Below are 26,454 nucleotides of genomic sequence, written 5' to 3'. Positions count from 1 at the left end.
CAGGGAGTAGATTGTGACTTCAAAATCTCATTCTAAAGAAATCAGACAAATGATCAAATGATATTTCATATATATATATATATATATATATATATATATATATATATATATATATATATATATATATGAATAGAAGTGTCAATAATCAAATTTACACCCAACTAAAAAAATATAAAATTTAAAAATAATTAAAATATAATATAGCTAAATATTTGTGATAATATTTATTGTTATGATAGTCATTTGTCAATTTTTGAAGGATTTTAATACCTATTAAAGTCTCGAAATAGTTGTTAGACTATAAAGGCTACAAATGGGGATCAATATAAAAAGAAGTAATTTCAAAGGGATATATCTGCAAAATATCCGCGCTTTGAATAAGCACACACCCGCGCTTCCCTCCGCCCTCCCAACTCGCCCTAATCCCCCTCGTCGCCGCCATGTTCTCTCCTTGCCTCTCCTCTCGCCCTTCCCACCACCTTGATGGTTCGAATACGAACCGACGTCCGCCTTCTTCGTCAGCGGGTTGCCGCCGCCCAAGAAGCGATCTCAAGCTTGCGGCTCATCTTGTCTCCGATCGATCCCGACCGCACCGAAGATGGCGATGCTTCATAGGTCTCGGTTCTTGACCTGGAGGCCTACGATTCGGGAGATCCGAACACTTGGAAGCAGGTGAAGGAGATCGTTTTGTTTGCCAGTCCGGGACGGAGGCTCTGCATCCACGGCTCGACGATGAGACCGGTTCTCCAACCTGGGTAACCACCGCGTCTCTAATGTTTCTTGAGCGTTTTTTGGATGACTTTCCTTCTCTGGTTCTCGATCGTGTAATGGGTTTGTTGGTGATTAGGGCCGGGAACGATTGTTCTGCGATTGTGTTGAGCCTCATCGATGCGATGGTTATGGGCCTGGGAAGATGCTGGGACCTCGCCGCCATAGGTGATTTCCGTCTCTTGAGGTTTTCTTGGATGCGATTCTTGACCCTGGAATTCGCTTATGATTAGGGCCGGGAAATGTTCCTTGCGATTACCTGTGCCACATCTTCATGTTTCTGTCGATCGCCGCTGCACGACTTCACCTCGGACATGATCGCCACTTGGTAAGACTCTAAGTCTGTGTAGATGGATTAATTTTGTTTAAGCCGTAGCTTTGTTGAGGTAAGCATAGATTATCTCATAGTTAATTATCAGTAGTATCTCGATGTTTATGCTAAAAAAAATTAAATTAACATTCATCTAAGTCCATTTACTCTAATGTTATCGGTTTTGCAAACAGAAACATAAAGATAAATTATAAAAAGATAATTTTAACGTTTTTGATAATGACGGATGATGTCGATGGTGGTAGACAGTAATGATTTCAATAAGCGCTCGGGTGCTCACCTAGGCGTTCAGGTGAGGCGAGGTGAGGCTCAAGCGCCTCGCTTCATTTCCAGGCAATGCGCTTCAAAGAGGCATCACCTGGTTGCTCGCTAGAGCCCAAGCGTCGGGCGCTTCGAGCGAGCGCCCTGGTTAAACCAAGCGATCGAACCAATGTTTTAGGTTTGGTTTGATCTTTGGTGCTTTAGTTGGTTTAATCAAACTAACTAAATCATCGATATCAGTCTTCCTCTTGCGACTTCCTAAACCTAACCCTACTTGCCACTGCTATCGTTGCCACTATTGCCGCTCATTGCTCCCATTGCCACTGTCGTCGCTCGCCGTTGCCACTATCGTCGCTCCCGCTCCCACTCCCGTTGTCGTTGCTCTCAGTTAGCAGTCTCGATCTTCCTCTTACTCACACTCTTCTCACTTCGATAATATACTGTTAACAATATATTAAATTTATACTAGTAATAATATTTTTATTTATTAAATTAATAATATATTATTTTGATTTTAATACTATTAATTTTTATTTATTTAAAACTATTATTATTATTATTATTATTTTAAAATTTGAGATTTTTTAATATGATATTATGATTTTACAAGATTTTCTTAATTTAATATCATATTATATATTTTTATATTTTAATGTCTCGTTTCACTCGGGCGAGCACCAAGCGCCTCGGGTATTTTTGGATCTTGGCGCCTAACGCTTTTTAAATCACTTGTAGACAATAGCATCGTTAGGGTCGCAAGTGACTGTTATGGATGAGGAGAGCAACAATAAGAGGTGAGAACTTCTCTGCATTTGCGTTAAAGTTGACGCTTTGTGGAGCGACGAAAGGGACAATTACATCAGCATCGATGCAAATACAAAGTGGCCCTTATCTTTTGTTGTTGCTTTCCTCATCCATAACAGTCACCCGCAACTCCCAACAACATTGTTATCTGCTACCATCAATATTGTTCGTCGCTATTGACCTTTACCATCATAAATTGAAACTTTAAAATTATTTTTTTTACTTTTCATCTTCATATTTTCGTTAATAAAATCGATGGCGTTTAGAGTAAATGGACTTAAATGTTTTACTTTTATAATTATAGAAATATCAATATAACTTCTTAAAGTATATAGACCAAGATATTAAAGTTAGCTAATTATATAAGATAATATGTAATTAGTCACTTTCTAACTATAGCAAATACAAAGTGGCCTTATCTTTTGTTGTTGCTCTCCTCATCCATAACAATCACCCGTAGCTCCCAACAACATTGTTATCTACTACCATCAATATTGTTCGTCACTATTGACATTTATCACCATAAATTGAAACTTTAAAATTATTTTTTAACTTTTCATCTTCATATTTTCGTTAATAAAATTGACGACGTTTAATATAAATGGACCTAAATATTTTACTTTTGTAACTATAGAAATATCAATATAAATTCTTAAAGGATATGGACAAAGATATTAAAGATAACTAATTATATAAGATAATATATAATTAGTCACTTGGAGTTTTGATTGATTAGTTCTTCTAATGGTTTATATATATATATATATATATATATATATATATCAGGAAAATAAGATAACGTGAAAAAAAGGTTGTGCGCCCTTCGTTTAATTGATGAGTAGTAGAGATAGTGGACGTGTGGAAGGCACAATAGAGTTTAGACCGTTATTAGGGTCGTTGTTTTTGTCCACCGCACGTGTTCCAATTTGATTGTCACCCTTTCAGAATGTTGACATGGCTGACCACTATTTTGTTTTTCACCGAGGAGTAGTGGACTCCTAGGTTGAATAATTATGAAAAAAATTTATCTTGTGAGATCAAAAATAAAAAAAATATATGATAGTAACATCATTTAATGTTTAACGAAGAGATCAAGAAAGTGTGCTCAGTTCGGAGAGTTCAGAGTGTTTGATCGATTGAAAAATATATATTTTTTATTGCTATGCTAATAGATATGCTTAAGGATAAGAACCACCTATATCAGAATATCAAAAAATGATTATATAATATCTCTATGGTTATTTTGCATAGGGCACATGGGATAGAGAGACACACGAGGTCATTAGAGTATGTTAACTTAAACAATCTCGTGTAAAAAAAAATCAGACATAGAAGCATGTAAGGAGTATATTGATTAGACTTATATGATCGATTCGATTGCACAGACCTTGGTTGATCGCTCATGATTTCATTAGATTCTATATATTGAATTTTTATCGATGGTCAAATCAAGTGATATCATTTATTATATATTGTACTTGGGATAATGTCAAACTCAAGGATAATAACTACCTATATCAGAATATCAAAAAATGGTTATATAATATCTCTATGGTTATTTTGCATAGGGCACATGCGATAGAGAGACACACGAGATCATTAGAATATGTTCACTTAAACAATCTCGTGTAAAAAAAAATGAAGCATGCAAAGTCAATAAATCATTGAGGTTTACTTCAATTGTCATACTTGAGGGCATTAAGATGTGCTTGACTTTAACTGCCTATGGAGTGTTAGAATATATCTTTCAATGAGAGACTGATGAAAGTATTATGACCCAATGAAAGCATCGGAGCATTAGATATAGAAGACTTGCAAGTATAAGACATCTCCCATTCAAATATATATATTTTTTGTTGAAACTGTTGTGTCCTAAATAAAGTTTCTTTTTTTTTGGCTTTTCAGAGAACATATGGACTGAGATAGTTGGACAACAAATCTTTTTTACGTCCTCCACCAAGTATCATCAGGTGCTGGTTGCAATATGCATTATTCTATCCTTCAAGCTCCTGAACACCATAACAACTTTATTGCTTATGAAATGCTGCTGAATGTGTTCATACGGTAACGATTTATACGGTTAACGATTTATACGGTTCATCATGGAAAAATAATGATCGTACTACATTGACCTGCTGAATGAAATGCTGCTGAATGTGTTCGGTGCATCATGGATTTGCAGGTGTTGCTGAATTCATTCAATCTAAAAGAACCTAGAAACATTGGCGCTCATGCAAAGGACAACCCTACATTGACATGCTGACTGAAATCAATATAATGAAGTGCCCTCAAATACCTGAGCAATTAACATTTTAGTAGTAGAATTACCCTTCCAATTATTGGAAGGAACACAAAGGCATGTCGGGCAGTTTAATGGTTAAACACAGACTTTGTTGTTTAATGCTCGCGGTGTTGATAGGGACTGAAGCTGTGTAACTATTGCTTGATGGCCATTCTCGTTGACAAAAGACAAAGCAGGAATAGCGTCAGTTGGGCGGTAGTAACATTACGCTTCACCCCCTGGTAGCAACTACCAGTCAGCAATCATCATACAAAGGGGGAATCTATGGAGAACCATGACAAAATACAGGTTTGTACTTCATATCTGCATTAGTATTCTTACAAGAGAAATGTGTCAAAAAGAAAATGAATGCGCACCACTGTGGTCATCTCGTAGGCTATACGACCTCTTGGGTCATCGTTTCTTCATTGCTCTTAAGACTTTTTTACCACCCGGTTTAAAGAGTTCTATATTCTGCAGAACCCGAATCTCGCCTCATCGCTAGAAGAAGCTATAGTGGTCAAATAATAAAGATGATTTCTTTGAGTGGGCACAGAAAATAGGACTTGATAACAGCAGAAGATTTCAAGTTTCTCACCTTTTTTTCAAACTTGAATTTCCTTTGACTTGCTAAAGATCAAACTTGCGGCTATAGCACCATCATAAACACAAAAAGGTTGCAGGTCAGAATGGATGCTGTAGCCACTTTTAATGGGTCATAGAAGCAATATATAATGAAACTCTGAAACCATCACATGGATATAATATTTTTCTGCTAGGCTACTGAAGGAATGGCCAAATGATCTTTCTTACCACACGTATAGGTAGCTGATTTGTCAGATGGCTAGGCTAGAATTCATGGATGTGGCCCTCCAAGTGCTTGGACAATTTCCTCTGCTCTTGATTGTATGCCTCTAAGATACTCGACAAGAACACGCTGTTGGTAAGAACCCCCCTCCTTCAGGTAAAGAAAAAGAGAGGAAATGATGCAAACACTCAAAAAAGTGTCAGTGATCAAATGCAAAAGATCCAGATCTTACTGTACGTATTAAGACCCGCTCAATACGTTTCTTTATAACAGCATAAAAATCTTCAGGTGCAACTTCTCCTTTTCCAATATTAAGTCCTTCGATCAATAGCCTATTCCAATGGTCCTCTGGAGCTGCATTTAGATACAATTACACAATAATAGGACATGTACCAATTTACTATAAGTTGGTTTGTCTGAAGTTGCTGCAAATTTCATATAAAAGATGATACAAAGAGTGCTGGAACTCTTTTGGCATTCTCTCTACAGAGACCAGGGGATGCAAATTTCATATGCCCATTACACAATAATTTAGATGGGGATTCACCCTTCAGTTACTTCTATTGGCATAGAGACCAGGGACCAGTGACTTCCATGGTACCAATGTGATCACTTAAGAACATGAGCTACTCCTACTGGCCAGCTCTCTACAGGTTTTCCATATTTTCCACCAAATGACTTTTAGATTCCCATATCAGCATACTGGTACACAGGGGTCTTAATGGTAGTGATTCTTGGGAGTCATAAGCACAGCATTACAAGACAAATCATAACACATTAAGATTTGTTTAGTATTTCAAAGTCTCAGAGGATTGCACATGATCTTGGTAAAAATTGAACACATGATATCAGGAACCCTGAGAACTTTGCCATTTGTGTGCATATATTTTTGTCGCTACAGACTGCTTGGTGCTTCATTTTCTGCTTGTGTGCATATACTTGTCGCTACAGACTGATATCAGGAACCCTGAGAACCCTGATATCTTGGTAAAAATCATTTCTAGTTACAGTTGCATCCTACAGTGATAATAACTGCTGGACTTCTGGCTCACTGTATAATGTCAAAATACCTCTAATGCATCCAGCATGCTCATTTATTTGAAATGATTTCATGTGAACTACAAATGATCTTTCAGATACAAAGTTTTTCCTCAATGCCATTATACTAACATGCTTTTATTTGGTGCACGATCAATTGGTTTCGTATATGTGATGCTCCTTAAACTAAAGCCTCATTGACAGTCTTTTGACTAGGTGGAGCTTTCAAGCACTCACTAAAACAGACAGTATAACATCTACTCTCCCACAAGGTTATAAGTTCAACTCAATGGGTACATATTTATGTTTGTACACGTGCACATACAAACATAAGTAAACAGTGGCAGAAAGATACAATATATATGCCAACTATGGTTTTATCGACAACAAGGGCATATCAACATTTATTGTGTAGGACAGTATGCCAAATATAAGGTACCTTCTATGACAGTTTCAAGAAACTTTTCTCCTGCCAAAACTTTGCCCCCTGTAGAAAACATACAATTTGAGAACCTCACATAATTATTGCATCTTAAAATAATCCAGAATTTAATACAAGCACAAGACATTAATCGAAATAGCATATATGCTGATACAAAATTTTCTACACTCTGGCAAGAAAGATATTGCAAATTCCTAAAGATCGAATATGTCAGCAATAATAATATAAGTCTCCTACTTATCAGACCTGTCTTTGTGAGCATCACAGACATTATGATGGAACAGTTAAAAATAATTAGTACTCCAAGCATAGTTTTCATCAAGCTGGTAAAGAAATCATCCTATGATGAAGAAAAACTGGTACATCTCTATGTTATAATAAAATTTTATCATATCAAAGAGATTCAACAGATAAAAGGATAAATATTGCTCATGTGAACAACGTCAAAAGCTTCTGGCACATCAAACTCATGATCAATCGTCTCCAAAGAGAAGACAGTAATATGCTTCAAAAAAGGAGAATGATAGCATGACAAGAATTGATTCCAATTCATGCTCTTTTTTTCACAACTTTTCCTGGGTGTACATACATACAGACAGAAATCCTTTCCAATTTCAAGTATAAATCTTACTCATCCTAATGAATCAACTAAATCCCAAGATTAGTACTAAATATTGAAATAAGAAAGTTAGAATAAAAATAAAGTTAGGCACTTGAGCCTTTTGAGTTATGACATAAAAATAAAGTTAGGCACTTGAGCCTTTTGAGTTATGACAAAGCATAACTGCATAAGGACCATGAGAAAAGAATTTAGCTCCTGTTTATGCACAACCAGCCTAATGAAAGCTGAAGTAATTTGAGGCATAAGGCTTCCTATACAAAATACCTAACATAACTTTACCTGGCATGCCTCTCCCTATTTAATTATTCTCAAGAAGCTAGTAACCAAAGCTAATGCGCACAATACTTGTACCTCAAAGAGAATCATCTAGAAATGGGAGCAAGAAACAGATACTACCCTCAACAATACTGCAAAATAATGAAGGCTGTTACCTTTGTATACATAGCTACGTTTTCTAAGTACTTTGGAAGCATATATTTGCAAAACCTTTTGCAGCATAGCCTCAAGACCTGGCTTATCTCCATCTTCTTTTGCCTGCAAGCACAAAATCCATACCTCTCATTGTAGAAAGCATAGCATATGCATGCAAGACTCAAGAAATTAGAGTCAAATTAAAAAACACTTGAATTTGGGATTTGGATCAAGTGCAATCATATCCATTAGTTCATAATTAAAATCAGCCTAACATGGGCTGGCACCAATCATGACCCAACGCTGGCTGCCTGCACTGTGGTGATGAGGCCAGCACTAGCCATGAGCATGTGTTGGAACTAAGTCCATACTTATCTTGTATAAAGCTGCATGGAACTTGACAGTTATGAGCAGTGCATGAAGTCCCCATGAGCAGGATATAGCACAGCAGGCACATGATGTGACTGGCCCATGCCAGTAATATGTGTGTAACATGGCAAGACAATTTTTAATATTAATTTTTATTTTACTGATTCAATAAAAGCATAAATCTTGGATTTATTTAGACAAAAAATCAACAATTAAAACATATTGATGTATACCAGTAACCAAAGGATAACATCAATAGACAGAATTCACCAAAAATACTAACCTGACGTAATTGGGCATTAACCTCTGACAGAAATCCTTCATCCAGTTGTCCTTCTTGTTCTCTCTTCTCTAGTTCCTGATAAATATTTACAAGGAAACCTTCAACAATTGCATTATTTCATGACAAGAGTAACATTCTTAATAACAATGCTTTTTTTTTGGTTCGTCATTTTCTATCAGTGAATGGAAATTTAGAATCTTAGATAATATTACAGAAAATAATTGGCTTAGGAAATCAATATGAATAGTAGCTTAGCAATTATGCATTAACAGATTAACCTATTACTAAACAATATATAGAATGGTCACTGGCAGTACCTAACAAATTGCACCATATTAACCATGGATGATCAGACCAATTAACAAATTTCACCACAAGTTCACCTGGGAATTTATTCATGCTCGTCTTAACTTACAATATCATGTCTTGCAAATCAGACACAACAATACAATTTACCTACCAAATGTTGTTCAATAAAAAAAATAAGATAATATCATAAGACTAACACTGGTCGAAATCAATAATCAATATATTTTTATGATTTCCGTAACTCCTTATGCATTTTGATAATTCTCACTGATACATAGTGAACATTGTTGAATTCTTCATCCCACAATCCATATTATTTTATTGTTCATTCATCCTGGTACCTAAGTCACCATTAGTCATCTTGCCAAAGATGTGAGAATATAGAAAATGTTTATGTAACAATCTTAACTGAAATTATCAAAGTAAGATTTGAAGAGAACACCAGAATAGTGAAAGTGAGCAGAAAAAAGTAGTAGGATAATGACAATAGTAACAATTTGAATCATGATGAACATATAAAACATGAAAATTTACTCGAGACTACCTATACAAGATGGCTGCAACTAAAACTAGTCCAAGAACCCACTTAAGCCCATAGGCCTAGCATAGCAACTATTAATGTCATGATAATCCAATATACGTGCAACTCATTGGCAACAGTGCTGATATTGTTGGGCTTTGGATGGCAAAATAATCCAAAGTTCCCTTGGAAGTTTCCAAACACTGCCAATGTCGGTCCTAAGCCAAGATGAAAAAGATGGAGGGTTGCGTTAGGTCGTTGACAACCAATGTAAAACTATGTCAGATATCGTGAACATGGACATTAACCAATTTTAGTATTTCAGTATATCTCAATAGCGGCATAAGATCCATGTAGCCGACCCCAGTAGTTGGGGCTCACGGCTTTATTGTTGTTGTTGTCCCCTGTAAGTTTCCAAATGCATTTATGAAAAAAGCATGAAAGCTAGTAGAAGTAATTTTTTAAAATTTTAAGCACAAAGTAAATGCGCAACATCAAGCTCTCAAGATGATGAGAATGACAAGCTATGCTTCTCTGACTAAAAGGGGTAGATAAATTAAAAACTTATTGCAGTTCCTGGAGAAAGATTTAGTCAAAATATTAATTTCTCATGCAAGATACCCCAATTTTATATAAATTAGTCGTACAAAATCATATTATTACCAAAATGACCAAAGGAGCACAAGTATCAAATCCACATGCACAACTACACATAAGGAAAGACAATTTAATTTCTAGATATTTTCTTAGTGCACATATAACAAACAGTATTTGCAACAAATCAGGAAAATCTCCATGTATAGAAAATAATATATTATGCGAAGGAGCTAATAAGGGAACTTGAGAAAATGGGATAACATTTTGAGATTAAGAAAATCAAATATTTGTATAGTAGTTTTAAGTTTCAATTTACTTTCTCCATCAGAGTAAGAGCCTCAGGATTTCTCGGTGGCCACGATATCTCTTCAACATCATCCACTACAGGATTCAAAATTGCCTTAAGAACATCAGTTGCAGATTCTATCCTTTCCTGCAATGCAAAAAAGGTTCTGATATTGAATTTTCCCCTTGACGGAAATAGGGTTGGAGATTGTGATGTTTTCTTGATATAAGAACAATAAGGTCGAAAACTTCAAATAAATTGTTAGATACATTACTTGCTTGATACAAAGTGAACTACAATTCTAACATCACAAAGATATGATTTTTGCAAAAGTATTCATTGGTTGATGGTCAAATGCCTTGCCACTGAGTAGAGCACCCAGCTGGACTGTTAGCCTACTACAGTTAATGATAGACCTTCATTTGATCTCAACCACATTTTTGTATATTAGAGGAACATGTCAAGTTAAAGATTAAACTTAAACTGCTTTCAGTCACTCGGACATTTCAGTCATTGCTTGTAAATGTGCTTACAAGTGAACAAAGACTCAACTCCATAAGAAAAATATAACTTCATACTATTTCATAGTTTTTTTGTTTACTGTGGCTTGTCAACACAAGATACAAAAAAACAAGCTGACAGAAAGCACTCTAATGTTTTTTCAGCAAACACTTACATTTGTTTTATGGACTAGGCGGTCGACTATGCTCATTACACATGCAGCTAATTCTTCATAATCCTTCTGTAAAAGCAATCAATGGTGAATTAAGCAGTTCTTAGCATATTAATTCCACAAAGCCACAGGAAACACATTTGATAAGATGCTAAATGTTGTTAGAAAAAAATTGACCAAGTAGAGAACCATGCTTTGTCATCATCTGATTTGCAAGTATCTGTTCTAGCAGCAAGGCGGATCCAAAAATCCTCGTTAAATGCGAGAACATTTTCAACAACAAGTTGATCAAGCTGTTTACACATTGGAAACATTGATTAGTAGACTAAATTCAATTAAATCAATGCAAGCACCTAGAGTATCATCATCAAGTGACACGTTGCTAGTCAAATTTTATCAACATAAAACACACATACACACACACACACAGGACACAAACAAAGAAGCAGCTTACTTGACAATATTTCCTTTAGAAAAATCACAGTTGCTAATCTAGTCAATCCGATAAGCTAATAAAAATGTACCAACATTCATTAGAAAAACTAATTGACACATTGTTTCCCTGGAGTAATTGTTCTAGAACATATGAAAGAGATAGAGCAAATTAAGGAACACTTACAACAAGGCCAGGTTCCAAGTCATATAAACAGCTTCTCTGTTTACATGGGTACAGCTACATGCATCGACTTTCCCTAGATTATATATTGACAAGAGCCTTGTACACTTGTTTATTAATTATAAAATGTCTGGCCTCTTATTTTTGCACTCTAAACAACTCAACAAGTGATATGGCTGAAATTAAATACACGAGAGGGCAATTCTTTGAAGTTTTTACCTTCAACAAGAAGAATACATGTAAAGCATGTACCAAAGTATGAACTCATCCGGCTGATCCAAGCAGAAAGATTTCATTATAACCTACTTATGATATTTTTTGAAAATTGGAGTTGTCGACTATCTAGTAGAATAGTTGCAATATCCCATAAAAACCAAGATGGTTAATTTTTTTCAGACATCTATGTTCATCATCATAAGATGAAGTCTATATATGTTGCATCAACATAATTGACTTACTTCCCTAGCATTTGCAACTTTCAACATGTCAATAAGACGGTCTACTTCTACGGTCTTCTTAAAAGATTTTTCAGCATCTTGATTGACTGCACATATTGTTGTCCTCCTGTCCAATAAATTGAATTAATTCATATAAGTTAGTTAGAAATGCTGTGCATATACATACAAGAAAGTAATGACAGAATTTGAACATTTTAGCATCTGCTATGAAGTGAATCAGAATGAGGGTGGTCTCCATGAAACAATTCATCTTAAGTGATCCCACATTTAAGGGGCAAATAGCTTTTAGGACTTGGAGAAATTATCAAACCAATATATGAACAGAGTAAGGTTAAATAGGATCTGGTAGGCGACAGGGAGGAGGAGAGTCACTGAGATGCCTAGGTTTCTTGGGAGCCTGGGCACTTAGGCAAGCGCCCGAGCACCCAGTGATAACACTGAACCAATATGCTCATTCACATAACCAATCGATGCATAAAAAGTTAGAAATCATGTTTCTGACAAATTAGTAATGATTATGGTACTTCACAAGTCCAAAAGTAACCAGCCATCAAAAAGACATCCTTTGGTACCTCTTAGATCACAGTGATGTGCAATAAGGGTCTAGCACAATAGAAATTGTTAACTAGTTCGTAACTTAAACTTCCTTGCATATGAAAACAGGAATCACAATTGACTATTGATCTCTTATGTTGAGCTAAATAGAACTCATATCAAAAAGTTGTATTACAACAATTACATCAAAATAACATTCACAAAGAAATATCCTATTAGTTATTCATAGAAAAGACATCAAGGAGAATGTCACAGGGAATTCAGTTTTAACATGGTCTATCATACAAATCTCTGAAAGATACATGCATTGCTAATCTTTGTTCCTACTGTACCAGAGAACGAGAGAGATTGTGTTATGAAATTTACAAGCTGCAAATTTGTAAGATTATATTTTCTCTTAACTTCATATGATCTGCTTCCTCCATCATAATCATTAAAACTACAGAATCAAGATTTTGATCCATTTCCTTCCTTTTTCACGAGCTTAAATAGAACACTTGTCTACCACTTTTGAGTTGAATTGTTAACTGTTAATAATTGCATGAATCATCTGAATCTATTCCATTTTTTTTTCGAAATTTATTTATATCAACGTTATCTAAGCATACGAGAATAGTAAATTCAGACCACTGCCAATTTTGACGTAAACATTAACCAAAATCCAACATAACCCCAAAGCATTACCATGGAAGGTACCAAGAAACAAATCAAGAATTGCAAATGCCAGATGACTTAGATCAAGAATTGCATAATAAAGAACGCAAGAGTCATGAATCGCAACATCGACATAGATTTCAGTGAACCGAACCTGGTGCCGCAATTCTTTGGAAAGAAAAGAGAACATGCCATCCAGATACCCTCTTTCGGACCCCAAATACTTCCCCACCGCCGACAGCACAAGCTCTGTACCAAAGCACTACCATGCATGAGATTAAGCACGCTATCCCGGCAAGACTAACACTCCAATGCGATCCCTTAAAGTCGAATTCTAACCCTACACATTAAGAGGTACAAGAAGAGGGAAGAGCCGACCGCACCGTGGGAAGAGAAGATGATCGGAGTGGAGTAGAGATCAGAGAAGCTGCTGCCACCGTCGCCATTCGCGAAGCAAATGGAAGCAACAAATGATTTGCCGATTTGATCGCTCGAACTCCCCCCTTCGCAGTCGCGCCTCAGGCGGGAGACGCGAACCTCACGAACAACAACCGGATAAGGAAACCAGCGATCTCCTAACGGCCTTTCCTCGGGCTTATAATTGGGCCTCAAGAGCAAGGCTTTCGGTCCACTAAAAGAATGGGCTAAACATCACCCGATTCCTTCAGCTTATAACTGGGCCTAAAGAGCGCTTTCAGGCCCATCAATATTATATATATATATATATATATATATATACTATTTATTTATTTATTTATTCCTTTAATTCAAGCTTAAAATTAGGAAAGGAAGAAGAGGAAAGGATGGAATGCCAGCTTCCATTGAAGCTGCTTTGATCGATGAACATGTAATTGCAGACTCCGAGCCATCAGACGCACGCATGCATGGAGCAGCTTATGTTTCTTCCTCCTTCGGACCAGTAAAACCAAGGACAATAAAAGTTGTCTGATCGACACAGCACAGCGGCAGGGAGGACGATTGCATGGCCCGCCATCACACGGCGTCCCCATCGATCGACGTCAAGAGCAAGCCTTGTGTCATCTGTTCGCCCACCATACAGACGTAGGTGTTGTCGCTTCACTTGGACCAACTTCTGTGGTGATGAACATTTTCTCTCCATCTTCCAGTTATTTGGTCTGTGATATCAGCATTAAATTACTGCATGATTCCTTTCCTAAAGAGACTCAGCTGTACAGGCAGAAGTACAATAGAAAAAGACTAGAGCGCAGAAAACTGCAGAAGGATACTTCTAACAGTAGCTACTGACAGAATTCATCCTGCCTTGGCAGATCCTGAAAAGAGGCATGTCTTCCTTGATCCTGCAACTCACCAGAAGAAACTGCAGTTAATATGTCCAAACCATCAAGATTAGACTGAAGAATTATGAGAGATAATTAAGGTGAGGAGGATCATAGCTGTAAGAGCATCAAGTTCTAAGATCCTACTGAAGAAACATGCACATCGTTAACTAGGTAGTATTGCAATTTCTTTGAACAGTCCATGGGTTTTGCTGCATGTCTTCAGAGTCCACCACATATGAGGTTTCGGAGATCAACCAAAGGCTTAGATGACAACATTTTTCGCTGGTTCTTGCATCTACTGACTCCACAATTCAGAGGCAATTTGGAATAGAAACTTTGAACCCCTCATCAGGATGTTTTAAGAGCAAAAATTGCAACCTTTATCGAAAACAAGCATCATAGATTCCAAACATGTTCTAAAGTAGAAGAAAATGTATCATAAGGAGATCAGTTGTATATATAGGTGCATAATCTACATGCATATATGTCATTGTATCAGGGAACAACATTAACATGCTTGTCAATGAGGCCATGATCTATCAGTTGGTTTCACTCTCTCTTGAAGAGATTTTAGGTCTGGATCTGGAAAATTATTTGAAAGATGATAAACATTAATAATTCATAGAGAAATGATAACAAATGTGAGAGAAAATAAAGAGACACATAAAGTCTTAGTTTTGTTTTGTCATCACCATCCTCTGAAACTCTCTTACATCTCACAAGCCATAAGCCATATATATAAAGACTAACCTCTAAATAAAGTCAATTTCATAACACTCCACCACAAGGCAAAACCATTCAAGAAGTAAATACAAAGATAATGACACACTAATTTACAATTAATCTCGGAGGAGTAATAATAAATACTTTACTTAAACTTGAGAGTTCCAAATAGCAGTGACAAGAATCTTTGACATGATTAGAAGAGCAAAGCAAAGTCGAGAATTCATTCTTTCTATTACAGTATAGTCATCTTCAAGCAACAAAACCGAAGCAAATACCCAATATTATGCAATGCAATATGGAGGTATGCAAGATGAACTGTCAAATTAAACTGGGATTAGTCTGTGGTAGCTACAAAGAACATATGAATCTACATTAGGTGTATGTATTTAGGATGAGTATATGCATTCCATGTTACTAACCATTTTATGCTAAGTGCAATGTATTAGGCTTTTACCCCAAAAGCTCTTAATCACTGAATTACTTGTTATGATCCTAATTTTGCATCTTATGCAATTTTCAGAATTCCCTCACTCAAATTCATGAATGATTGCTAGACCCTTTTCAATCATGGAACAATGATCTTGGTAGGGAAAACACTAGTACTGATGATTGCTATGAATTTGCAATTTGTTGTCATAAGTTTTCCTAATAGAATTTGCATTTGTATTTAAGTTATAAGTTCACTAGTACTGATGATTCATGTTCTTTTACTTCTGAAATAGATCTATGATGCTTCTAATGGAATTTTAGGAAAGATTTTAAAGCAAAAAAATCCAATATCATGTCAATTATAATCTCTATTTTTTTAATGAGATTTAGGCTTCCTTGGCTTTATAAAATCTAAAAAAAAGTATTAAAAAAATTTCAATTTTCAAAAGAGTGTAGGAAAAATATGGCATCATCAAACATGCTGTATGGAAGCTGGTCACTTGAAACAAATTTTGAAGGCATCATCATGAAATTTGATACATGAAGTAGAATAAGATGTGAACTTGACTGATTAATTTCTTTAGAGAGAGATATCAATGAAAATGATTGAACAATTAACATTATCAAGGAACCTAATTCATTCTTTAACTCCCAATCCTGTCAATTTCAGAACTACTGTAAATTTGCCACATATTTACTGATGGGGTTTCTTCTATGGGCTACTCTTTAGAATTAGTATAACAAATATGGGAGCTAAAGGAAGGCTAAACCCTTATTTAAGATGCTTATAAACAATCATAAATAGAAGTGATGGAAGAACATAGGAAATTATTGAGAGTAATAAACATGCATGTAAGAGATTAGCTTAGGAGTAGAGAGGAGAAAAGAAAGGGAAAAGCTACACCAATTACAGCATCGGCATGTTTTGCAACAGTAGCCTGTAAGAGAATATTCTAACCAAGAGGGAGAAATCAGAAAGAAACAGCGACCTCGGAAGGGAAATCCAATAGTTCCATAGCTGGCCCATAAACAGGTACTACAAGCACATAATTAATACCATCTACTAACTTGAGCCACAGGCGTATGTCTCTTCTCTCTCCAAAAAGTTTGGAATCAGTCCGGCCTTAGAGATGGAGCAAACAGGTCATGAGAGCAATGCATGAGTGAGAAGAAGGTGAAGGAAAGCTTACTTTCTTGAAGCTTCTTGGAACTGCATGCATGGCTGCTGGATTGAACTCAAAACGAGTTGTACCTTCCTTGATTCAATGGTCTGCTGCAGAGTGGCAGCAGCTGCTCGCATGTCCATGTCGAACACTTGATCGGATCAGGCAAATCCCATAAAAACCGCCATTTTTTCTGGGGAAAACTATAGACACAGCACCCAAAACGTCAAAGAGCAAAAGAAGAAGCTGATGAGGAAGGAGTTGAAAGAGTGTCCATACGGATTTGGCTTTATTAAATCGATTGAACTTGAAGTTATTCGAAAGTTTACGCAATTGCCAATAGATGAGGAGGATTGCGCATGGTACAAGACACTTAATCCCAGACGAGGCACATTAAGTAACAAGGAAATCATTAAAGATCATGCAGAGGTCTCATCTTTTTTGTAGGGTTCCGCTACGGCCTGTGTTGGTGGGGGAAGAATTGAGTGCCCGCCATGAAGGCGCTCAGCGGGGTCGCGTATGGGTCGAGCAGTTCAGTGGCTCCAGCAGTGGCAGTAATGACCGGGTGCCCGGCAGTAATAACAGCAGCAGCGACGGCCGCAGGAGAGGAAGAGCCTTCGCCATGGTTGAGCTGATAACGAGATGACGACGGGGATGGGTACTCGGTGTCGGCGCCGTGATCATACAGTATGCCCCTGAACACATGCCCGCCGATGCTCACGGCGGTTTGGTACGCGTACTCGTCGTCCGCTTCGTCCACGGGGCTCACGCGCACGCACCGGAACACGGCCTCCGCGCTCACTTCCGGCGGTAAGCTGTCGGAGTCGAGACTTCCTCCTGTCATATTGGGTCAAGTAAATAGCTTATTCCTCCGTCTCGAGTTCTATGAAGAAGGAAAGAGAACGTCGAACGTGTGGTGTTTGATGGGTGCAGCAGAAAGAATGGATCACGCAAAGGATTCTGCGAACAGTGGAGCAGATAACAACAACAGCGTTTGGGACTGCGTAGGAGTGGTAGGAAAATGTAGTACCATACGTGGTGGTGGTTGCCATGGCAGTTGGTAGTCCGGCGAAGGCCATGATCTCCCTCGGCCTCTTGGAAGTATCGCCACCGCCACCGCTGCCGCCGCTTACCTCGCCCGCAGCTCGGCCCTCCCCGCGATGGCTGTCGTCGTGCTGCACCAAGCCGCCGAGTTGCTGCTGGCGCTCGCGGCGCTTGGCGGCGGGGACCCAGGTGCTCTTGACGTGGGTGGGGCACTGGAAGCCGCGGCTCTTGCAGCAGGTCCGGCACCTCAGGTGTGCACAATCCTTCTTGGCCTGGTTGCCGCAGTCCTGGCAACTCACCCCGCCGCTGCCACCGCCCGGGCCTCCTCGCATCGGCCTCCCCGCAAGCGACGGCAGATCATCAGGGAGTCCGGCGGAGGAATACAACTGGTCCTCCCGCTGGATCTGGTGATGCTGCCACAGCTCGAAGCCTCGGGTGTAAGCGACGTCCTCGCTCCTGCTTCCGCGACCGCCGTAAAGGAAGAAGCTCTCCGAGGGAGGGATCACCCCTTGCTGATCTCCGCGATGTTGCTGGCTGCCACCGCCACCTCCGAGAAGGAATTCCGCCATATCTACTCCTCCACTCGATTAGTTACACCCGATCCATGACATCTCATCTCCGCTTGCTTGCAATCTTGGGGGAAGCGTGACAGCGATTATAGGAGGGAGGAAAGAAGGCGCAAGAATGGTTACTGGCAGCGCTGCTGCACTCTTTCTTCTTCTTAGGCCGCTGCTTTTTGGTCACTGCAGGCGCAAAGACGTAGCAGCCGAAGCAGGAAGGGGAGCAGTCGATGATGCCGTCTTCTTCTCTCTCTCTCTCTCTCTCTCTCTCTCTCTCTCTTTCGCTTCTCTTCTTCGAGTCTTCCGTTTCTTGAATTACGAAATGAAACAATAGTTTAAGGGGACGGATCGCAGCCGGTGCTGCAACGCCGCCATGGAGACGGCTGTGCTGTGCCCTCCTCGATTCCTCATTTACTGCTCGCCACCTTCTCTTCTATTTCCAGCTTCCTCCACTTTCCCCAATCCCCATACCCTTCTTTCTCTCTCTGTCTCTCGCTCTCTCTCTCCGCTTGTGATAATTACTGCTCTTAAACATTAGAAACTCTCTAAAGTCTCACGCGTCTCATTATTTAGAAGGGAAGAAAACAACGGGTAACCAACGCACACAAAAACAGGAATTCTCATCATTCTATCTATGGACGGCCTTAAATGAGCCACGTGGCAGAGATCGCGACGTTGGCTCGTGGTTTTTCATTTTGACCTTCAACCCCGCTGCCCTTGCGTGACAGCTCGTCCTCACTTTTACCGTCGTCCCGCCCTGCCTCCTCCTATCCCCCCTGTTCACGGAGGAGAAAGAGAAGCAGAGTCTCCAGTTACTTGGCCAGCCACGCATCTGCAAATCTAGCGATGCATGCATGCCGAATCCCAGTTGACAGATTGGATATGGTAGTTGGTGGACGAAAGCATCTCCTGCAGGCTTCAACTTGTTTTAGTAGCTTCAATCCAGTGAACAAGGCACAGATCGTTGCGTCCGCAAGAGGACTTCATCCCAAACGAAAAGCTGGTGGATAACACCATCATCATGCTTAAATCTCATCATGAAATATCATGGCAGGAAGAAGTCATGCTACTGATCATTGCTAGCTCGATCCCCACAGGTTATTTACATTAAAGGCCTTATAACCAAAGGCCGATCAACCTTGAAGAAGATGTTGATATGAAGGAAGAGATGAGCAGCGTCTGTTATATGTTAATCTGACATGGAGGCATGTGGAGATTTGTCAGCAACTTCAAGGACAGCGTATGGCTTGAAGAAGACAAGTCGGCTGAGGAATGAATGGTCCTGTGACAGCTGTGCATGGAGGGACGAGCTACTTCGTTCCTGGATTATGAATGCCACCTTGCCCCTACCAGACTACACTCACTCTTCCATGGACGACTTGTTGCTCTCACCACCACCTCCTCTGGCTTGCAGACACCCTGTGTCTCGAGAGCCACTGTGTTCGCTTACCTCTACCGTCGAGTATCGATCATCACGAAGATCGGCTCGCATTAATCATGTCTCAGTTCTCACATCGTCGATGCTGATACGACGGAACTGTATCGTTCATTTAGAACGGTACTCGACACCCAAGCGGAGCCACCTTACGAATGATACGTTGCTACTCAATAATTGTGTACTCGTCTTCTCTCTCTCTCTCTCTCTTTCTCGTCCTCGAGCCATGTGCTTCCTCCCCCCTGTTTCAACTTTTTCTCTCCCTCTCTCTCTCTCTCTCTGTCTGTCGTCTCTGTGTCACATGTTGGCCGGAGAAGAATAGAGAAGAAGAGGGGATTCGGAGGACGCAGATCCCTATATCTAACGAACAGTATATTGGGATCATGAGCAGGAAGAACCTGTGAGCAGGAGAGCCGCGGCTTTGAAAGGCGTGCGTGGTAACGAAGGGTGCTCAAGAGGAGGAAAAGTTCGCTGTCGAACATTAATTATACGTGGCTACGTCGCATGTGAAGCCCATTACATGGTGGCAAAGTGGTGCAGCAACCTGGACGCGAGTTTTCACACAACCAACGGGTCGGATTTGGCTAGGATCCGACATCCGATACCCGTACCCGATCATGCACGAAATGTCTTATCAACAGCATGCGTCACCCGTTCAGGAGATAGCTGTAATCTGCATCGCTATTCGATGTATCGAACCACTTTACCTGAAAATAACAGCTGTTGTCCTGTTTTCTCGCTTGCTATCAATAGTTTACAGTAGGAGTGACTGTATCAAATTAGATCCGTGTCGTCATGAAAGATATGATTTTGATATATAGTCAACGCAATAATTACAAAATATGCGACTTCAGAGTATTTTCCAACCTCTCTCTCTCTCTCTCTCTCTCTCTCTCTCTTTTAATTGCGTCGATGTCTCTCGTAATTCACAAATAACAACAATATATATATGAGATAATTGTCATGGATTCCTTCCCTTGTGGAGTAGAGGGGGTGTGCATGCACCTTTCCCATGCCATTAACAAGACAACAATGCAATATAATAGTCTCGATATATAAAAGACCGCAATACGTAGCATAATAGATAGATAGATAGATGGCATTTGGACCCCCACCATCACATGTAGTAAGTATACTTTCTCCTTTCTACGTGACAGTAGTCGCCATAATTATATTCATCCATGGATTATATTCTCTAATCTTGTTGGGCACTCATCAGATCTTCCTTGTCTCCACTGGATCCGCCTTGTCTCCTTCTAACCCAGCATGACATAAATACTCCCATGGACTTGGTGCATGTTGAAATCACTGCATCGCTCCGAGCAAGATTCTAAACTTAAGAGCTGAACATTTATAATTGATCCCTGTGATGAAGAGTAGTTGAATCTTACGTCGCTTACAATAGTAATTGCGATGCTAAGAAACAATGAAAGAAAAAGTTCTTGTCGAATAAGATGATGGACTAAGCATCACTAGCATCAAATGCAAGAGAGGATGGAGGTCCAAAGGACAAAGTATTGCCTAGGTTGGAAGAGTACATGTAGGAAGGGCCTAAACAATTGGGAGGCCACAATGAACATTGAACAAGAAGGCATGTGACTCTTTATAAAGGAAGTGATGGCCACTATGCTTTATGATTCCTTCTTTCCTTAGTATTGTCCGAATTATTTGAGGCCATGGCACACCCACTTTCAGACCTAAAGATTCTGAAGCTTAGATTAGGAGTCATTTCAAATTTACCTACCTTCTTAAAAGTAAATAGGAAATGGCAGCACCCTAAGGAACCTACAAGCACAAGCACATGATTAGGTTTCTACTACATGGCCAAAGTGGCTTAGCATCTTTTCCTCTTCCTCACATCCTCTACATTCCTTGGCAACTTGGATGTTGGATCTTGTCAAGAGCTACATTGGTGGGATTTGTTGGTTGCTGTTCTGTCATTCAGTTTATATGTATTTGTCCTGTCAACCTTTTTTAGGGGACACCTTCATCAGTAATTTAAGAAAACAATAAAAAGAAAGAGAGTTTCTCAAATCAGGTTTCCAATTTTGCTAGCTTGGATTGCATTATTAGATAATTTAGACCTGGTTAGTTTATTTAGGCTCATAAGACAGTCTAATTAGCAGATTCAAAAACCAATTAGTTTCGCCGGTGTTCATTTACATCAATTTAGAAGCCAAAATGATCAAGATTAGTTTTAAAGTAGATATTCAAATTAGATTGCAACCTAGAGATCAACAATTGAGTCATAGGTGTAATGTGAGAGAAGCTTCTGGTTACTGTGTCATGCATCCTGATCCATTCTGAACCATCGAGTCCATGCACCATGCAAGACAATCTAAGTGTGTCATCCAGTCCATTGCAACAACTTAGAATTGGATCAAGCCCAGCTTGAATTGGTTCCAAATAATGACATGATATATATAAATATAAAACTCAATGAAGCTCAAGAGGCAGGAGATTCTCTCTCTCTCTCTCTCTCTCTCTCTCTCTCTCTCTCTCTCTCTCTCTCACTCTCACTCTGGATATATGCAGGTGGAAAACATGGTGGAAAACAAGTCTAGCTAACAGATATCTTGTGGAATTCAAACAACCCCAATCTGAACTTCATACTGAAAAGTCGAGGTTTGATTGGAAGATGTCACATGGACAATATTGACTGTCAGGATGAGGGTTCACATGGAAGGTGAGAGGGGACTATTTCTCTTGGAACTTGTACAGACTTTTGAAGCTGATACTAGTGGCACTGTTTCTAAACGCTGGATGTTTGGTCAAAGCCATCACGAGCGGAGAAAAGATATTAGGCAACATATGCAATGCCTTGGGAGTTCCGAGCGGATTCTGTGATACATATGGAAGACCAGTCTTGAATCCCCGTATCTACTTTGCACCATAAAGTTCGAATCATCTATGTCAGCTTACTCAGTGCAAATCTACAGAAGCTAATTTAGACTTTGTGAACTTTAAACGAACAGTCTGATTTTGGCTGGCGGAAGCTTTCTCGGTCCATAGGTTTTCTGGAGAGTGGAAGCGTTGACTACTTCAGATGGGTTTTCCAAAGACTTAGGGTTTGGAAAGAACTAATTAGAAGCATGTAGAAAAGTGTTGCATTGAATCCTCTAACATCGACTCAGCCAATATCGATCATTGAAGAGTTTTTCCTTCAATCATCGTATTTGTTACATGATTTCAATTGTGTATCGAACTCGATCATCATCATTGTCCTGCAATCCACAGACGCAGGGACCAGGAAGAGGAGCTCATCCATTACCCCATTCTCGAGGTTTTCCTCTCGAGCATTTCCTATGCCTATCTCCATCATCACCGACCTTTCAGAAGCGCCACCACTTCCTTCATCGTCGGTCGGTTATCGGGGTTGATATCGGCGCACCGCAAGGCGATAACCACCGCATCCTGTAGCTCGTCTTGCTTGAACCTTCCACCGAGCCGAGGGTCTGCAATGCGGTCCCATGCACCGTTCGCCGCCAGGGGCGATGCCCACTGCACGATGTCGCGCATGACGCCGCCGGACAGCTTCTCGATGGGCTTCCTCGCGCTCACGATCTCGAGCAATAGGATGCCGAAGCTGTACACGTCGCAGCTCTCGGAGACCTTCCCAAGCATGGCGTACTCCGGTGCAAGGTAGCCTAGGGTTCCCTTCACCCTCGTCGTCATGTGGCTCACTCCCTCCGGTATCAGCTTCGCGAACCCGAAATCGGCTACCTTGGGGCAGAAGTCTGCGTCGAGGAGCACGTTGCTGGCCTTGATGTCCCTGTGTATGATATGAGGGCTTGCCTCGTGGTGCAAGTACCTGAGAGAAAGCATATCAGGACATGCTCACACTCATCGTAAGAAGACGAATCAGATCATATCTCAGATCCGGCTTACGCTAGTCCTTCGGCGGCTCCGATGGCGATCCGCATCCTCGTCCGCCAATCAAGCAGCACTTCGGGAGAACGACGGCCATGGAGATGGCAGTGGAGGCTGTTGTTTGGCATGTAGTCGTAGACGATCAGCCTCTCCTTTCTGCCTGCAGAGAATCCTCTAAGGCTCAAAAGATTCTCGTGCCTCACCCTTGCAAGAATCTCGACTTCGATGGCGAATTCCATCTCCGCCTTGGCTGTCATGGCTTTGAGCCGCTTCACGGCAATCTACATGACTTATTCCGCATCGGAAGTAAGCAAAAACTGGTTTCTAAGCCATGACAAATTGTGGAAGGATGGCAAGCCACTTACCTCTTCTCCTTTGCTAGTTCTACCCCAGTAGACAGCACCAAAGCCGCCTTCTCCGAGCTTGTTCCCTTGGTGAAAGTTCTCCGTGGCATGGATCAGCTCCCTCAACCTATAGGTTCGCCAAGGATGGCCATGGCTCTCACTTGATCTGAAAAGAACCAGTTGGAATCAGAAAAATGTCGCCACAAAGTATAGTAATAATAGAAATATATAACAGGCGCAGTACCTCCGTGAGGCCTCCTGTTCGCCAAGTGAGAAGCAGCAAAGGCAACTCTGCAGCATCTAGCCCTTAGGAGTTCAAGAAGATGATAAGCCCTTGGAATCCTAAGAAGATGAGGAGCAGAGCAAAAGCTAGGCTACACTAAGGACAATTTCATTTGCCAGCTCAAGGCACTTGGAACTCATATAGAGAACCTTCCTTCCGCACCAGCAAAGACTTCAGTACTCTTTGTTAGTCTACATTTCTGGATCTAACGCAACATATGATTTGCTCGACAGATTCAAAGAAAGTTTGCCGTACTCGTCTACGACTCGGTTTGACACCCTTTTTTCCCTGCACGACTTGCTCCTCAATACTGACTACATCCCATTAATCTTACTACTTCGTAAGGTTGTGACCCAGAACATTGAACAGGTCATACATAGAATGATGCATCCAGTTTTGTTCCAAGTCAACAGTCCAAGATCAAATATTCACGGCACAGATTTCTTCAGACTTCTCCTTCCTTGACTTTGTCGCTTCTGGGAAATCCCTAACCGTTCGTTGCTAATCGACGCACTTCTTCAAGTTTGGAGAATGACTAGTCTAACTTTGGTGCTACAGTTGTACACGAATCAAATGCTAGAGCATTCGAGCATGCAAAATGAATGGATGCAGTTCCACTCCTGTTTGCTAGTGAAGTTTGATCCAATAACATGGGGTCCAAACTCCAAAGCCCCCCCTGTTTAGCATGTAGGCAGCCTGTTTAGTTGAGTCAACATCCTCTGAGCCGCGTTCACCGAAGCAAACGAGGGATGAGATGGACGGTTCCAAATGAAATTGGTGGGATCAACGATTAGGATGTGAAGTATCAAACGTGTTCCTTCATGGACCCACCGTTCCTCCAGCTACTTCGTTTACCCATCCTTTTAAGTAGCCCAAGACGTTGAATGAGGTCGCTCGATTTAGTGGGCCCCGAGGACGATGCATCGAATGACCGATCGAAACGAGGCCGGTGGGTATGTCCCAAAATTAAACGTCGTCGTCGCCCTAAATTTAAAGAACCCAAACGCCTTCCCCGTCTTTTCGGTGATCCCTCTTCTCCTTCCGGATCCCTCATCCCATGGCCACCACCTTTCCGTCTCCGCCGACGCTCCTGCTGGCGAAGATCCAGCTCCCCCGGACGATCGCCGCCACCGCGAGGGTCGCGGCGGTGCCCTCGCCGCCCGGTGACGCGAAGCGGCGCTGGTGGGCGCCGCCGTCTCGCACGGCCCCGCGGGAGGTCCCCGTCTCGGAGGAACCGGATGCGACGGCAGAGGGAGAGTCCGCGGCCGCGGCAGCGGGCAGATCGAGGCTGACGGCGGAGAAGGCGAGGGTGCTGAGGCGGGAGATGAGGGCGACGGAGAGCTGGCACGACGCCATGTACCGCTCCGCCATCGCTTCCCGACTTGCTTCCCCCGATCAGATCTAGACTCTTCGCTCCCATCCCCTCCCGTCCCTCGTCGTTCCGCCTCGTTCAGAAACCCCACGAATGGGCTTTTGGATTTTTCTCTCCTTTTACCTCTTTTTTGGGTGTGTAAAAAGGATTATCGCAGGTGGGAGGGACGTAATATATGTGAATCTGCTACTACTTGTCTTCAAATTGCGTGCTAATTACGTTGATCTATTGGAATTGTCTGAGACAAGGCTATTTGATCTCGCAGCCGGTGCTAACAAGTGTTGTTCTTGGTGATTAAGGATCATCAATATCAACATTTTCTAAACTTTAATTATTAATGGATAAAGAGAGAGAGGGATTGAGTGTGAGACGACGTGGATGGAAAGCGAAAGGCGTGCTGAGTGTCGTCATATTTGAGTGGGCTGTGCTGGTTCGTGATTGAGAGGGAGGGTGACTTCATCGTTCATGCAGAGCTGGTTGGCTCATCTTAATAAATGGATTAGGATGTTGTCACGGTCAGAATAAAGCTGATGATGATATATATATATATGTATAATATGAAGCCTCTAAGTCAATAGGCCTATCCATAAATATATGGGCCATCAAATCCATGGATCACTATATTGGCCGAGTCCACCTTACAGTACCCTCCCTCCCTTCGAATCCCCATTATACCATTTTTACGACATTTGATTATTTTTATTTCTAATTTCCGGTTCTGTGTGCTCTCGCGAAGCATTTCGATCAGCGACGGGAACCGATCTCATCGTCCTCCTATGGCGATAGGCTCTACGCCGCCTCGACGGCGTCCTCCTCTCCGCCCCTCCCCTCCCCTCCCCGC

At 40.7% G+C, this 26,454-nt stretch overlaps 4 protein-coding genes across 5 annotated transcripts; 1 reads left to right on the top strand and 3 right to left on the bottom strand.

Moving 5' to 3' along the window:
- The first annotated feature begins 428 nt into the window (after nt 1-428).
- On the top strand, nt 429-4,611 carry LOC135616752 (protein DETOXIFICATION 46, chloroplastic-like). The gene is made up of 5 exons (XM_065116300.1): nt 429-755; nt 848-936; nt 1,002-1,096; nt 4,070-4,134; nt 4,347-4,611. The coding sequence occupies exons 1-4, from the start codon at nt 733-735 to the stop codon at nt 4,088-4,090; spliced, it is 228 nt and encodes a 75-aa protein (XP_064972372.1). The 5' UTR covers nt 429-732; the 3' UTR covers nt 4,091-4,134; nt 4,347-4,611.
- Nucleotides 4,612-4,741: 130 nt separating this feature from the next.
- On the bottom strand, nt 4,742-13,654 carry LOC103990523 (uncharacterized). 2 transcript variants are annotated; one of them, XM_065116298.1, is made up of 13 exons: nt 13,470-13,654; nt 13,241-13,335; nt 11,878-11,983; nt 10,998-11,096; nt 10,807-10,872; nt 10,161-10,277; nt 8,419-8,493; nt 7,787-7,889; nt 6,731-6,778; nt 5,486-5,607; nt 5,259-5,403; nt 5,044-5,094; nt 4,742-4,956 (listed from the first exon to the last, which is right to left on the bottom strand). In XM_065116298.1, the coding sequence occupies exons 1-11, from the start codon at nt 13,530-13,532 to the stop codon at nt 5,302-5,304; spliced, it is 996 nt and encodes a 331-aa protein (XP_064972370.1). In that variant the 5' UTR covers nt 13,533-13,654; the 3' UTR covers nt 4,742-4,956; nt 5,044-5,094; nt 5,259-5,301. The 2 variants fall into 2 exon arrangements, with proteins under 2 accessions (XP_064972370.1, XP_064972371.1); XM_065116299.1 differs by lacking the exon at nt 11,878-11,983 and having other exon boundaries at nt 13,470-13,629.
- Nucleotides 13,655-16,966: 3,312 nt separating this feature from the next.
- Nucleotides 16,967-18,835, bottom strand: LOC135616751 (protein SHORT INTERNODES 1-like). Its single transcript, XM_065116297.1, has 2 exons — nt 17,736-18,835; nt 16,967-17,542 (listed from the first exon to the last, which is right to left on the bottom strand). Exons 1-2 carry the CDS (start codon nt 18,316-18,318, stop codon nt 17,160-17,162), a joined length of 966 nt encoding a protein of 321 aa, XP_064972369.1. The 5' UTR covers nt 18,319-18,835; the 3' UTR covers nt 16,967-17,159.
- Nucleotides 18,836-22,877: 4,042 nt separating this feature from the next.
- LOC103991084 (PTI1-like tyrosine-protein kinase At3g15890) lies at nt 22,878-24,464 on the bottom strand. The gene is made up of 4 exons (XM_009410446.3): nt 24,203-24,464; nt 23,980-24,124; nt 23,633-23,895; nt 22,878-23,555 (listed from the first exon to the last, which is right to left on the bottom strand). The coding sequence occupies exons 1-4, from the start codon at nt 24,256-24,258 to the stop codon at nt 23,066-23,068; spliced, it is 954 nt and encodes a 317-aa protein (XP_009408721.2). The 5' UTR covers nt 24,259-24,464; the 3' UTR covers nt 22,878-23,065.
- Nucleotides 24,465-26,454: the final 1,990 nt, after the last annotated feature.

The sequence above is a fragment of the Musa acuminata genome, chromosome BXJ2-7, assembly GCF_036884655.1.
Source record: "Musa acuminata AAA Group cultivar baxijiao chromosome BXJ2-7, Cavendish_Baxijiao_AAA, whole genome shotgun sequence".
In the NCBI taxonomy this organism is placed as follows: Eukaryota; Viridiplantae; Streptophyta; class Magnoliopsida; order Zingiberales; family Musaceae; genus Musa; species Musa acuminata.
Note: the sequence above shows the minus strand (reverse complement) of the source record. Positions and strands in the feature narration are given on the sequence as shown.